Source organism: Pleurodeles waltl, chromosome 5, assembly GCF_031143425.1.
Source record: "Pleurodeles waltl isolate 20211129_DDA chromosome 5, aPleWal1.hap1.20221129, whole genome shotgun sequence".
Lineage (NCBI taxonomy): Eukaryota > Metazoa > Chordata > Amphibia > Caudata > Salamandridae > Pleurodeles > Pleurodeles waltl.
The window spans coordinates 171,426,250-171,439,494 of NC_090444.1; the positions used below are offsets into that span (position 1 = coordinate 171,426,250).

Consider the following 13,245-nt stretch of genomic DNA (forward strand, 5'->3'; position numbering starts at 1 on the left):
GAGATGCAATGATCGCAATCGATCTAGCAGTTGTATGACAGCTACTGTGGAACCTGCCATGCCTGTCTAAATCACGGCATCCTCCAGAATGCATACTTAGCCACTATGGTGAAACCTGCTCTACAGATAGAAGACAGTGTCTCACGGGGTTGGGGGCTAACAGCTTTTCCTTCACCAAATACTCGGAAGCACTTTAAAAAACATTTCACTCCACCAAGAGGCCTTTAGAGAATGTAGGTAGAAAGCCTGCCAGACAGTTTGAGATCTATTCAGACGTGGAGATGTGAAAACATTTGAGTTTTGTAAGAAAGAGTTTGGACTGAAGGAAGCAAGGAGATTACAATATCGACAACTTAAGACATTAGGCATCGCAGCCCGTGAAGAGGCGGTGACAAGTGAATCAACTCATTAGGAAAGATTTGTTAGAACACACCTGGGTTCCAGAGAGATGATCTCATGTATGTATAAAAGTCTGAGAGTGTGTGCATGTAGACCTAAATGAGGATACCAAAACGATGCTCTCAGGTGCTGAATTTGAAGATTCCAAAAAAAGGGCTGGATAAGTGCTGCAGTGAGGAAGTCGTAAAAACACAGAAGCATCCCCTACACAAAATCAGTATAAGATAGTATGCTACCGGTATAGGACACCTGAAAGGTTACAGTAGTTTGATTTAACAGCCTCTGATAGATGCTGGCGATACGGAATGAAAATGGCTTGTTCTTGCATATATGGTCTAGAAGTAGAAAATGAGAGCTTTTAAGCAGATGTTAGGTTTCCCTGTGTAAGTTGACCGGGAGATAATATTGGTGGAATTTCCTCATCAGCAACTGAAGCTTTAGTGTATGCAGGGATAGACAGAGCTCTACTACGGCAAATGTTGGTGGCTGCACAGATGTTAATTGCTGGACACTTGGAAAACAAGCATTTGCATTGCAATAGGTCTCACATTTGCTCGAGTCAGAGCTATTGGCAATTCATAACTGGACTTTTCTTGCAACATAAATTGGTCAGCCCTGCCTCATAATTTCATATTTTCTTGCCAAATAATTCCAGTGGCCCTGCTTATAACTAAAGCACTTCCATTTACCTTCTTCCTTTGTCTGCTGCAAAAAATGAAAACGTTGCTATTTAGCATCCTAATTTAAATCTGCCATGCTAATTCCAAACGACTACCACGTTCACCACCCCAACATCAGAGTTGCTGGCTGGCTAACACAACTCCTCCCCAAAAGACACAAGAACGCCACAGAGGAGAAATTAGAAGGGTAACCCAAACATATCAAGAGTGTTCAAACAGTCATAGTGGAATAAGGATGCTAAGCTGGCCTGAATTATAGTCATAATTGTAATAAGGAGAGATTATTAACACATATACAACTATCATTTAAACCTTTATCAGCAATAAACTTTTGGCATTAATATGTAATGCTCTAAACAGCCCATAGAGAGCACCATATCAAAAATATAATTTGTAAGATAGATGGTCATGTAACCATACTGTTAGCCCCTAGAGGGGATAACCCCATGAAAAAAGAAGAGAAACTAGTGCAGCATAACCATATACTTAGCCCGCAGAGGGCGTTCTTAGGCTAGCAGGCCTACTGCAATAATATTACAACAGGGTCTTTAAAACATAACTTCTCCCAGCTGTAAAACAAAAGTTGAATTAATGAGGAACTCAAGACACTGAATGGTGGGAGGGGTTACTATTTTGGGGTCCCCACTAACCTAGTGTGGGGACCCAGAAATAATGTACACAGCAAAAGCATTTTGAAGGTAGTCCCACTGTCCTAGGACCACCACAGGCTGAGTTATGAGCAAAAAGGTTTTGTGAAAGTAATGCCCTGCACAGCATTACGGGTGAGTTTTCATGACACGACTATTATAATATGTTGACTGCAATGGTCATGTAACTATATAGTTAGCCCCTAGAGAGCATAACCACACAAAAAGAAAATGGCAATAAATAATGCAGTGTAACTAAATATTTAGCCCCTAGAGGGGATAGTGCATTATATGTATTCGGGTATAGCGGCTTATACCAATGATATTACAAACAAGGCCCTTAAAACGCAAGCTATTCCCAGATGTAAAACAAATGTTCCAGCCATGAGAGAGCTTAAAAAGACACTGAATGGCGGGAGGGGTTATTAATTTGTTGTCCCCACCAGTCGGGTACCCAAAGATGATGGAGGCAGAAAGAGCACTTTGTTGTGAACGTTTTGGTGGTGGTCCCATTGTCCTAGGACCACCATGGGCTGAGTTAAGAGCAAAAATCTTTTGTAAAAGTAGTGCCCTGCAAAGCATTATGGGTCGAGTTTTCCTGAGTGCAGTGAATATTGTAGTATTGGCTCTTGCGCTGTGCTGGAGAGCCGCTTTCGCTTTGAGGGTTTCTGTTTTACTTAAAGTATTCACCAATTTCAAGTGTTTTAAAGGGAGAGCCACAAGGAATTACTCTGATTAAGTAACTGTGTTCAATGTGACCAGCAATTCTAATACCGCGGATCGAGTGCACGCTGTTGTGCCATGTTCACACTGTGAGCGCTATGGCCGCATTGCAGCACGAAGGGGAAATACAAAAGAAATAGTTTGCCCACACTGAAGAATATTGGCAATCGTGCAATAATCCATGTAACGGGGCAGTCTGCAAGACGTGACCAAAACAGCCTCAAGGCGAAACAAGCGTAAAGCATTAACCAATGACATCAAGTTATTTTTGAAAGGCAAGCCCACGAACAAATAAAAGTGAGGGACGTGACATGGGCGTGGTTAAAAGCCCACAATACTTACAAAAGGTAAAAGCGCTTGCATGCTCGACCTAAAAAGGGAACCTCCAAGCATTACACAATGGCTCTACAAGTTATGGCAACTGTTGACGAATCAGACTGTCACGTGGTCTTATGCACTCGGTGAGAAGTTTCTACACATTTGCAAGCTGTTAAGTGTGTGCATGCCCATTTGGAATACCCCTACTTTTCATTGCCTAAGCTGAGAGTTCTGAAACTGTTTGGGCAGTATTTGGACAGTGATAGGGAAGTCCAGCGGGACACTTCTTAGGTGCAGAGGGAGTAGGCAGTGAAATGTGAAAGCACTGTAATACAAGGAACAGGTCGACGTGCATTAAGATGTAATTTCGTGTAAAGAAAAGGCAATAAAGAGAGTTGAATATAAAATTATGCATAATAAATTGTTCATCATATAGATGCAACATATAGTAAAAGTAATTGGTTCTTATTTAGTGTTTTTATTGCAGCAGGCTTTTTAAAATGTTTTAATCAGGACTCAAATTGCAAACCATTGCTTTGTCAATGATTGCTTATAATGGTTGAATTACTAGGATACAGGACTTGCTCAAGGCTTATATTTTATTTTGAACATTTGATCGGACCACTATGGCTTTCAACATCCCTTGCCGTCACCTATACAAGCCCACTCCACGCCACACGCGGTGATGTAAGATGATATGGCATCTGCTGTTAGTAGGGGATTTCAGATGCTGTTGTGTTTTTTTTCATTTATATATAAAAAGACTGGCTTAAAACAGAGCAAAACAACAGCCTTACCTCTCTGCCAGTAAGGACGTGTCGTGCTAATTTCACTTTTGCAAAATTTCCCTTTCCTATCGTTTTCAGCAGCCGATAATTTCCAACATGGGGCTGTTCATCAGTTGTAGACGTAATAGAAGTCCTACATCGTGGAATATTCTGCCTGCTGCTTGACTTGGAAGGAGGGATGTGTGGCTCGGGATATCCATCCACAGATGTGTGCTGTAGGAAAAAGGAGAAAAGGACACTTTAGAAACACAATCGCTGTAAACCAAAGGGCCGCATAGTATCGGACACACATACTGCCATCACGTACCAGGAGACTGGTTTGATGCATTATATATAGCAAATATACATATATTGCAAAGCATCGAAACCCTAGAGAGGTGTGTCCCCACAACCACACCCATCTTGAATAACTAATAGAGTTAATTTATTTGGGCAAGAATTCACACTGCTGTCTTCTGCAGAACGTACTGGGTGGCTGGCTGTGACCCAGGACACATACTGCAGTGGCAGTGTGGAACAGGATGCAGGCAACAGAACCTGCTTGCTATTGCTATGGTTACTTTGTCCATACTACACAACAGCACCATCTCCGACTGCCTCACAGGTGAATGAACCCACGGTCTCCCCATCTATAAACTAAAAGATAAACTATTCATCAACTATTTAATCGGATACAGAGTGCGACACTCCCTACTTGAGGGATTCTGAGTCGACAATGCCAAAATAATACCCACCACCCGCCCACTTCATCCCTCACCTCCCCCAGTATATCACCTCCCTGAGGTTAGGTATCCTAAAATGAGCACAGTACAGTGGCTCAGGTCCTCCTTCAATCAATATCAAGTTGAAAACAAAAAACGTGGTCACCAACTTGGTTGTTCCTTGAAAATCAATAACCTTAATTCAGAAAAAGAAAAGAAGCAGGGAGCTCTTTCATGGCCGCTGTCCCTGCCAATGCGATTCCCCAGGTGTACTCACCACAGCATAGAGCAGGCTTCTCAAATGTGGAAGCAACAATACATATAGATGCCATTGCATTTTGTATTTATCTTGTCACATTTGCTGAGCTACCGACAGAGGTCAAATATCAGGCTACATAATCTGACACATTGTTGCTTATTCTTTTAACATGGGGGTTGGTGTATACTTTTCTTTCTATGACTGCAGAGTGAGAGGAGATTTCAAAGTGAATTATATGTCAATCTTGCTGCTGGTAAAGGGAGTGCGAAAGGAAAAGCTGTAGAGTGTCATTTTATTGTATCACAAAACACAATTTAAATACCTATAAATAAACTGTACACATATTTGAGACTATCTCAGTAGTTAGGAAAGCAATTTTAATTCTCAAGCGTGTTGGAATGCCTTGCAAGAATTCCCAAGCAAGACTTTGGGCGAACCTTCCAGTATTTTTTGCTGCTGTGTTTTTATTTTATTTTACTTCACAAAGCCATGTCAACAAAGGATGTGGTCACCAGATAGGACCATACACAATCATCCCACTTGTGTATGACTTTCCAAGGTAAATGGAGAAATATAGATGTGGCCTTATGGTCAGAGCTGCTAACTTTGGATCTGGGCAACAGAGTTCAAGCCCTGGCTTTGGCTCTGGAAAAATCACTTAATCTCCCATGCATAAAGTAATAATGACTCTGGTCATGTAGAACATAATTTGGTGCTCATGTAAAGTGCTCCAATGTCCATGGGCAGTGTCCAAGCTACATGAGCCTTCACCCCAAACTCTGATGCAGAAAGGATTTTTCAAATTAGCTAAATTACTGGTATAAAACAGCAAGAATTTTCAGAAGCTTCGTGATTTTAGTAAACAGATGCCATAGGCCAGCACTCCGCTCTGAAAAGTGTTCAAGGTCCAGTGCAATTCATCATCTGCCACTCTGATGAGCAGATCAATATCTTGACCACAGCCCGATAATGACATTTAGAAGCGTGTGGTCAGAAATTAGATATTTACAAACAATTGTTGCTAGAGATGAATGTAAAAAATTATAAGGGGTGTATTATTTTGGTAATTTGCACAATTTTGAAAGTATGTCTACTATTACAATGAAAAATCACTAGCTTCATGTTCATTTAAGGTAAGGGGGTCATGAAAGTTTACTGTTCTAAAAAGTGGGTTGTGGTTATAAAAAGTTTGGAAAGCACTGGCATGGATAAGGTCTAGCTGAGTTGCAATGCTCTGAACAGAAGACACTCTTTGTGTATGCAACTAGCAAGGTACATAGCTCAATATACATAGGATATACAGCATAAAAGTGGGTTGTGGACAAAATGACGTGTCTTTTAGCCAACACAAGCAAAAACAAAACAAAACGAATGAAAAGTGAGAAAATAAGACATGGCAAAATACAACAAAAAGTTAACTATAGAAAGTACAACTTTGAAATTTTGTTTGTACTGCTGAGCACGATTTTGCCAGTCACATGCCTTCTGTTTGGAGGGTATTAGAAGTTAGAAAAAACAAAATAGTTCTTCAGTCACGTCGGGAGCAGCAGATGGGCGCTGATTATATTGCATCAATGAGTGCATGGCACCTGCTCACAGCCAGGAACGGAAGAGATGTTGTGGCAGTCATGGCCAATTACGAGGTTGCAAAGAAAAGTGTCAGGGAAGCTAACAAATGATAACCAACGGGCAGCCTCCAGTCCCTTCTCTAAATACAACAGCGTCTGGCAAGTGATACGCATGCACTAGGGTATGCTATCACAGGCTCGACCCTAAAAAAGGAACAGCAAGAGTGACAGCCAAGGAGAAAGTGAGTGTGCACAGATTAGTACCTGTGACTTGCAGGTCGCTATATCTTTCACCAGCCAGCACTCAACCCACCAAGCTACCCCGCCACCTAATTGTTAAAATAGCCTTGTTGTACCAAAACTACACAGATGACAATGGCCATTTTCTTAGGCTAAGGATAGCCTGAATCATATCCCATATTTTCTAGGTCAGCATTTACTACTCCAAAGACTTTACAATTTATCATTAAAACCCATTATATAGAGTACTCACAGTGATGTTTTGTAACTTTATATTATGTACAACCATGGCTTTAGCAAATACTACAAGTCAGAGTATAGGTTTCTTTCGTAAGGAGCACCCAGGAAAGAGTATACATGAGGGGTGCATATTTGCTGCATGGGTTCCAAGAGCATCCATGACATATGCCTGGTTCGGCTTGGCGGGTGCAGTGTTCGATAGACACAAGAGAATTTGAGCTGTGTTTGGTTCCATATGTAAGTTTCTGTGTGCAGCCATGCTGGCCTCGAGTGGATCTACAAGATCAGTGGTGATCCCTAGAGTAAAGATAAAATGAACACCCATGAAGGAAAGGGTTCTCGTCCTTGGGCCCGGATGACCTGCTGCCAGGAAGTGGAACACCTCATGCTGAGAACCAGTGCAGGAGGCCAGAAATGGAGGAGAGACAGAGGATGGAGGGGGCGAGGGTGGGGCTAGGCAGAAAGGGGGGCAGTTGGGTTTAGCCTCCTAGAACTAGAGTGATGTCAAGCATGACTCCAGCATAACTCACTGGGATTTAAAATTTGCTTAAACCCCTAGATTCTTCTTGTCATGGCTACTTGTACTTAGAGGGATCCAAACTGATGTCTTGTGGGGCTTCCCTCATGCAGGTACTGGATAAACGCTGAGACCATCACACGCACTGCTTCAGTACCTCTTACTATATCTCAATGATAAAAGGTGCAGAAGATCTAATTTTTTGCAAGCCAAAAGCAACAAACCAGATTATCTACTGATGAATTAGGCCTCACCCTTCAAGACCACATCCCACCAAGTACAATACAATCACCTGATAAAGGAACATTTCCTTCTTACTGCTCACAGAATGTCTCCAGAACCCTTACCAGGCTCAGACTCCGAACCGTTTGTAAAACTATCCCTGGGCTACCAAAGGCACTGAGATTCCATACCAATGGCTGATCACCAGATAAATGTAAAAAAAAATAACAACGAAAAATTGTTATAAAGTTTTTGTTTGGTGCACTTTCATTTATTTTGTTTATATACTAAAGCAGAGTTCTTCAACCACAAGGTGGAGAAACTCAACATATGTACTAATATTAGACGTATGTTACAGAGAAGACAAAGCGTTCAGCTGCACAGACACACTCGTCAGGATGTATACATCTGTAGACACTCCTCAGTACCCTGAGACATCGCCCTTGGCAGGAACACACACACTAAGGTCCCAAAGAACAGCCATCTGCGGCGCACAGGCAGGGCTCAGAAGAATAAACCAGGCAGCCTGCTGATAAGTACTCTGCAGCGTGACTGGCTACCAGCAAACATCTACAGCACCCTACCACCACCGAAAAAGAGAACGAAGTTGTAACCCAACAAAGACTCGCCTGGCCATACGGGAGCTTCATGGCCCACATTTGAAATAAAGGTGCTGCAACAGGTGAAGAGCAGCAGCAACGCCACCTGGAAGTCGCCTGTGTGCACCACATCAAAAAGCTGCCTGTGCAAGGCAGCCCCGGTAGGGGAATCGCACATTGAGAAACGTGACAAGCCACAGGCCTCTACTGCAGCACCACAGATAGCTCGGGCATTGCCCAGCACCGCACCTGAAGGCCCAGCGGGACAACAGCAGTGCTCAACCGCTGCATACCTTCATCTGGGCAGTGCAGTAGCAGTGCAGCAGCCAGTGAGAAGCACGCCGTCAGACCCCGCCCCCCCGGTTTCGCTGTGCGCCGCCCGGTAGCAAGTTGCCACAAGCCAGACAAAAAGGAGAGCCATTGGAGCGAATCAGTGGATGAAAAGCTGGCTGCCTTAGCTGGCCCGCCCTGACTAAGGAAACTAGCCAGCAGAGTGACACACCCTGGGTGGCTGTCTGTCAGTGCTGAAGGGGAGGGACTGTAATCCCAAAGAGCCCAGAAGCCCAAAGCTGCAACAGCGAAGGGAGATGCCATAAGGACCAACCAGCCAAGTGAGTAAATCAAAAGCAGCCCAACCAAAGCAGCAAAACTTAAGGTGGCAGCACCCCAGTAAAAAAAAAAAAAAAGAAGGGAACACAGCAGCAGAGGAGGGTGCTAATGCCCCGCAAGACACGGCTCATCAGCCTATAAGTACTGCCCGAGTCCTCTGTCACCTGAGAAAGCAGAGTGCGCCTGGTCTGACAGAAGAGGCCCACGAAAAGAAGAAGTTCCAGAAGAGGAAGAGAGAGACTCCAGAAGCTGTCCGCCACCACGGCACTCATGAAGATAGCGTTCCATGCCTCTAGATGTGAATGGCCACCACCGCAAGCCAGGAGTACGGGCACACAAAGCACCAGCAGAGGTTGCCCGTCAAGAAGGACCAAGAGTACAAATGTAGAGGTGCACAGAGGGTACAATCAGCAAACCTGACAGCAGTCTTGGAGACCGATCTCTCCAAAAGGAAGAAACAATGCTTATCGGAAGAGGCCACACCAGCCAGTCACCCACATCACAATAGGGCCACTTTTGGCCCACCATCGAGCATGTCACATAGAGTGACCAGCCCTTTTAAGCCACCAGAACCGAAGCAGTCCTAGCGCCATGATGGCGCAGCCTAGAGGTGCAAGCACCGCGCCCTCATGCGAAGAGAAGGTGGAAAGGAGTCTACCCGCCATCACTGCCCTGCAGTGCATAAGAGACTTATCCAGGAGTGTCTTCCCTCACACTGCCTCAAGACTGAGTCAGCAGTGATCCGCAAGAGGACAGCCATAACCCGAGTAGCAGGCTACCACTGCCACAATGCGGAGAGGACACCCAGTTCTTCAGAGAGAACCAGACCTGCAGCTGGTCCCCGCAAAAAGCAAGACATGTGGCCAGACGCTACATCACAACAAACAAGATGTGATCATGGCACAATGCGACGTTGCAAAGGAAAGAAATGGAGAGGAGTGAACATGGTGTGACAGACCTGTCACACTGGAACACTTGGTCACCACAAAAGTGCAGGAGCGGAAGATCACAGGGTGAAGAGATGGAGGACTTGCACCACTAAAGAAGAGTGCACCAACAGACAAGCCAGCCACAGGGGTGTAGCGATGCCACTGGAGACAGCTCAGCTAACGTACCAAACGTAAGCTGCCTGCTTGCACAAACCGGGTACTTGCCCAACGCTTCACAGTGCGACCCATCTAGCCACCTGTCACCGGCATCTTGAAGCAGATGGCATCCCTGCTAGCAACCGCACACGCCGACAGAGAAGAACTGCACCAATTATCCAACCAGCCAGGTGGCGGTAAAGTCCCTCCAGTCACCCTTACTCCAGCAACATCAACACCAGTCGTCCAGGTCACCGAATGGCAAACACCTTCACTGCCAGGTGCATCACCTTATCCAACAAAGGAGTAGTTCAACACCAGGGTGGAACATTACCTCTGCAAAAAGTCAAGGGACCAACAAGGAACTCCTGGCAACCCGTGAGACCGATTGCCCAGAGACTCTCTGAGAGCCGACCCGCACCTGGTTCTTGTTGGCACGTGTACTAACCACGCATCATCCAGCCTTGTGGTTGAATGAATGACTTGGCCCTGGCTCCAGTCGGAGAGCCTGCAGCGGCCTACAGATGGCCCACATGAAGCCCAGCTCAGTCCACGTAGGACCTGTGGTGACACATCTAAAGGGCCTCAAGGGAATTCCTAAGCGAGGAATCCGTAACGAGAGGTCGTCTCGAAGCTGCTCCACCAACAAGGTATCTGGACAGTTCAGGGCATCAAATGATGGCATCATGGCACCGCAGATGGCGTCCCAGTCTTCGTGGGATTGGCTGTCAAAGTCAAAATGCCTCACAAAGTATCTCTGCAGCAGACTCGACCAAAGTTCCTGAAGCACCAAATATGAAGTGTTTACACCAACAGCCTCACCATGAGTGGCCACAATACTGACCCACAGTGTGTGAGTGGACACTGAACCAACCAACTGGCCGTCACCGAGTCTGGACTCCATCCACACAGTGTTTGTGCCCAGCAATAGCTGCTTAAATCATGGACTTGTGCAGAAAAGCCCAGGTGCTCCCAGCTGCACCCGTCCACTGCCATTCTTCGGCCTGCCTCACAAGGCTGAGAGACTAATATTGGTGTTTAGTTATTTTATTTGATTGACAGATTGTACTTTGTTTTTCAATAAAGTTTAGGAGGAATGTAGTGTCCTGCCGGACTCATGTGCATCTTTGCACATAGTATTTTTACCAGCCACTCCCTGAGGGCTGGACCTTACACCCACCCCACACCCATCCAACACAGGCGTCACCAGTCACGTGACCCTGCCAATAAAGGGGCCCAGGTGCACATGCTTGAGGCCAGTTCTCTACTATACATACTGGTGTCTGCGTTCTTCTTCATCTGGTATGTGGGCCTAGGACCAAGAACACTACAACATCCTTTGCAGAACAGAGTGAACTACACTGCTGGCCAAGCCACAACTTGTGATCAGCAGCATTCTACAAAAAGAAATAAATACATTATTAAAACAGTTCAGGTACCCAACGTGTGGGTGTTGTCCTCTTTGTACTGAGAAACAGGGCTATGACTATGGAAAATGTGGAAAAAGAAAGAATCTGTATTAATTGAACAACCTTTCCAGTGGCAAAATGACCGCACTTTTAACTCATAAAGCTGCTAAAACAACTGCAACCTCAAATTACAGATTCCCACTTACTGCCCGAGGACATATTCTGACCCATTTCCGTTGCATTCCCTTTCTCCCTCGCACCCTCTGAACACAACTGCTTAGCTGCTCCCTCCACCCTCAAACAATGGCATCAGATGTTCACACTGCCTTTAGTACAGTATTTCTTATGCCTTTCACACATTAAAAATACCGAACCACGTTAAGTTTACATCCTAGTAGCACAATGTGCCATTACTCAGTTTCATAAGCAATCCCCTTGTTAGCAACTGACCGTATAGTAACAAAATCTTAGGGGCAGACAGGCACATTGACATATAAGTGTTTATACATCATACACCATATGCTTTTCCTACGTCATTCAGCATTTGCAATAAGCTTTTTTCCATCATTAGCAACAAGCACTAGCAAAGCTAAAAGGTTGGTCAATGTCTTTCAAACACAAGACCTGCATTTGCCAATGCTGGTTTAGCTCTTAGTTAATATACTAAAACCACGTTTACAAATAATTGCTCTAATGTGTTCTACCACCCTTTCTCGTGCCTAGATCTGTAAGGCAGTATCATGTACATGTAGTTATCCTTTGCAAATAGCTCACAACAAATCGGCTTAGCCAGCAAGTCTTGACAATGCCAATTGCTTTGACATTTGCATAGTGAGGTGATTTTGCTTTCAAACACAGATTCAGAGGAATGTGAGTGGATGGTATGGTATGGGATGGGATGGGATGGGATGGGATGGGATGGTATATTTGTGTGTGTGCCGATTCCCCCTCACAAAACCGCTACTGCACACTGGCAATGGAGAGGTTTATTCCTCAGATAAGAGGCATTTCACTTTCAGTGCTTTTACAGTTTGGCAGATGGAGTGCAAGCTTCCCTCCACCCCTCTCTGAAAAGTTAAGTTTCACTCCCAACAGAAGTAACAGTAGGAGTACAAATTTCCCTAAGAATTCCATCCTACCCTTACTAGCATTTGTTCGTGATGGCCACGGTCAGGTAGGCAGATGGGCGGCCATGTCCCCAGTTGATAGAGGAGCAGGAAGATTGGTGCTGCAGGCACTGTCCTGAGAATATTCCGCCTAGGAGGATAGTACTACTGGCATGGCCCCAGCTACCTCCTCCTGTGATTAAACCTGCTTTTGGATGCCCAGTTGAAGCTCGCTGAAAAATACAGCAGTGGAAGACGTAAACTAGGACTCCAGAGCGGTGCATCCATTTCTGGGCAGGGCAGAGGTGTCTCTGTACAGATTCCATGATGGCATCACATATAGTTACCCCAAAGAAACAACCAAAGAACAATTATAATGGCTTGACAGTATGTCGCAGTCCTAAACAAGATGAAAACAAATTGCAACAAGTATGGTATGGACAAACATGGCGGAACACCAGTGACATCTTGGTTCACTGAGCAACAGCTGAGTGGATGGACCCACTGTGGCAAGCCCTAGACAAAAGAGGCCGAGGGCAGTGAAGAGGACGGCCGCATCATGGCAGAAGGGGGCACATAGGTCTTAGGCAAGCAATGGAACACAGTCACATGAGATGGGCAAAGGCTGGAGGACTGTAGGTCGGGTGAGGACACATAACCGATCAGAAAAAACACTGTGCCAGTACTGCTTTCCGGGTGTGCTGCAATAAACGACGACCTGTCTTCAAGGTAAACCAGCCTTGAATGGTGGAGCAAAACAACAGCAAAACGATACAAGTTGTGTGTTTTTTCCCTGTAAATTGAGAGCTTTTCACAAGCAAAATAAAAATCAGGCTGGAGCGTAAACCTCCTTGCATCATTGCTGGCTGCAATCGTAGTCTAGAAGACAATCCCATTCCTGGCAGCTTCTTGTGTGTGCGGCAGTATCTTCCGACCGTATGATTTACAACAATGTTGGTACTGGCATTGGTGCCCAGTGACAATACTGCTCACACTGCGTATTCCATCATGAGAAAAAAGGCTACATTTTCCTAAAATACTTGAAAGTTTGACTTTCGAGCGGAGGTGTGATTTACTCAAACGGACATAGAATATCCATGAAATTCGGAAAGAAAAAAAAACCACAAGTATTATA

General features: G+C 44.9%; 1 protein-coding gene across 4 annotated transcripts in view; it reads right to left on the minus strand.

The window, feature by feature from the left end:
• Nucleotides 1-13,245, minus strand: part of MARK1 (microtubule affinity regulating kinase 1) — a 355,979-nt gene that overhangs the window by 256,732 nt on the left and 86,002 nt on the right. For all 4 annotated transcript variants that reach the window (XM_069233866.1, XM_069233864.1, XM_069233865.1 and 1 more), the window contains exon 2: nucleotides 3,565-3,768. In XM_069233866.1, coding sequence (XP_069089967.1) covers nucleotides 3,565-3,768 — 204 coding nt within the window. The remainder of the gene's footprint in view (nucleotides 1-3,564; nucleotides 3,769-13,245) is intronic.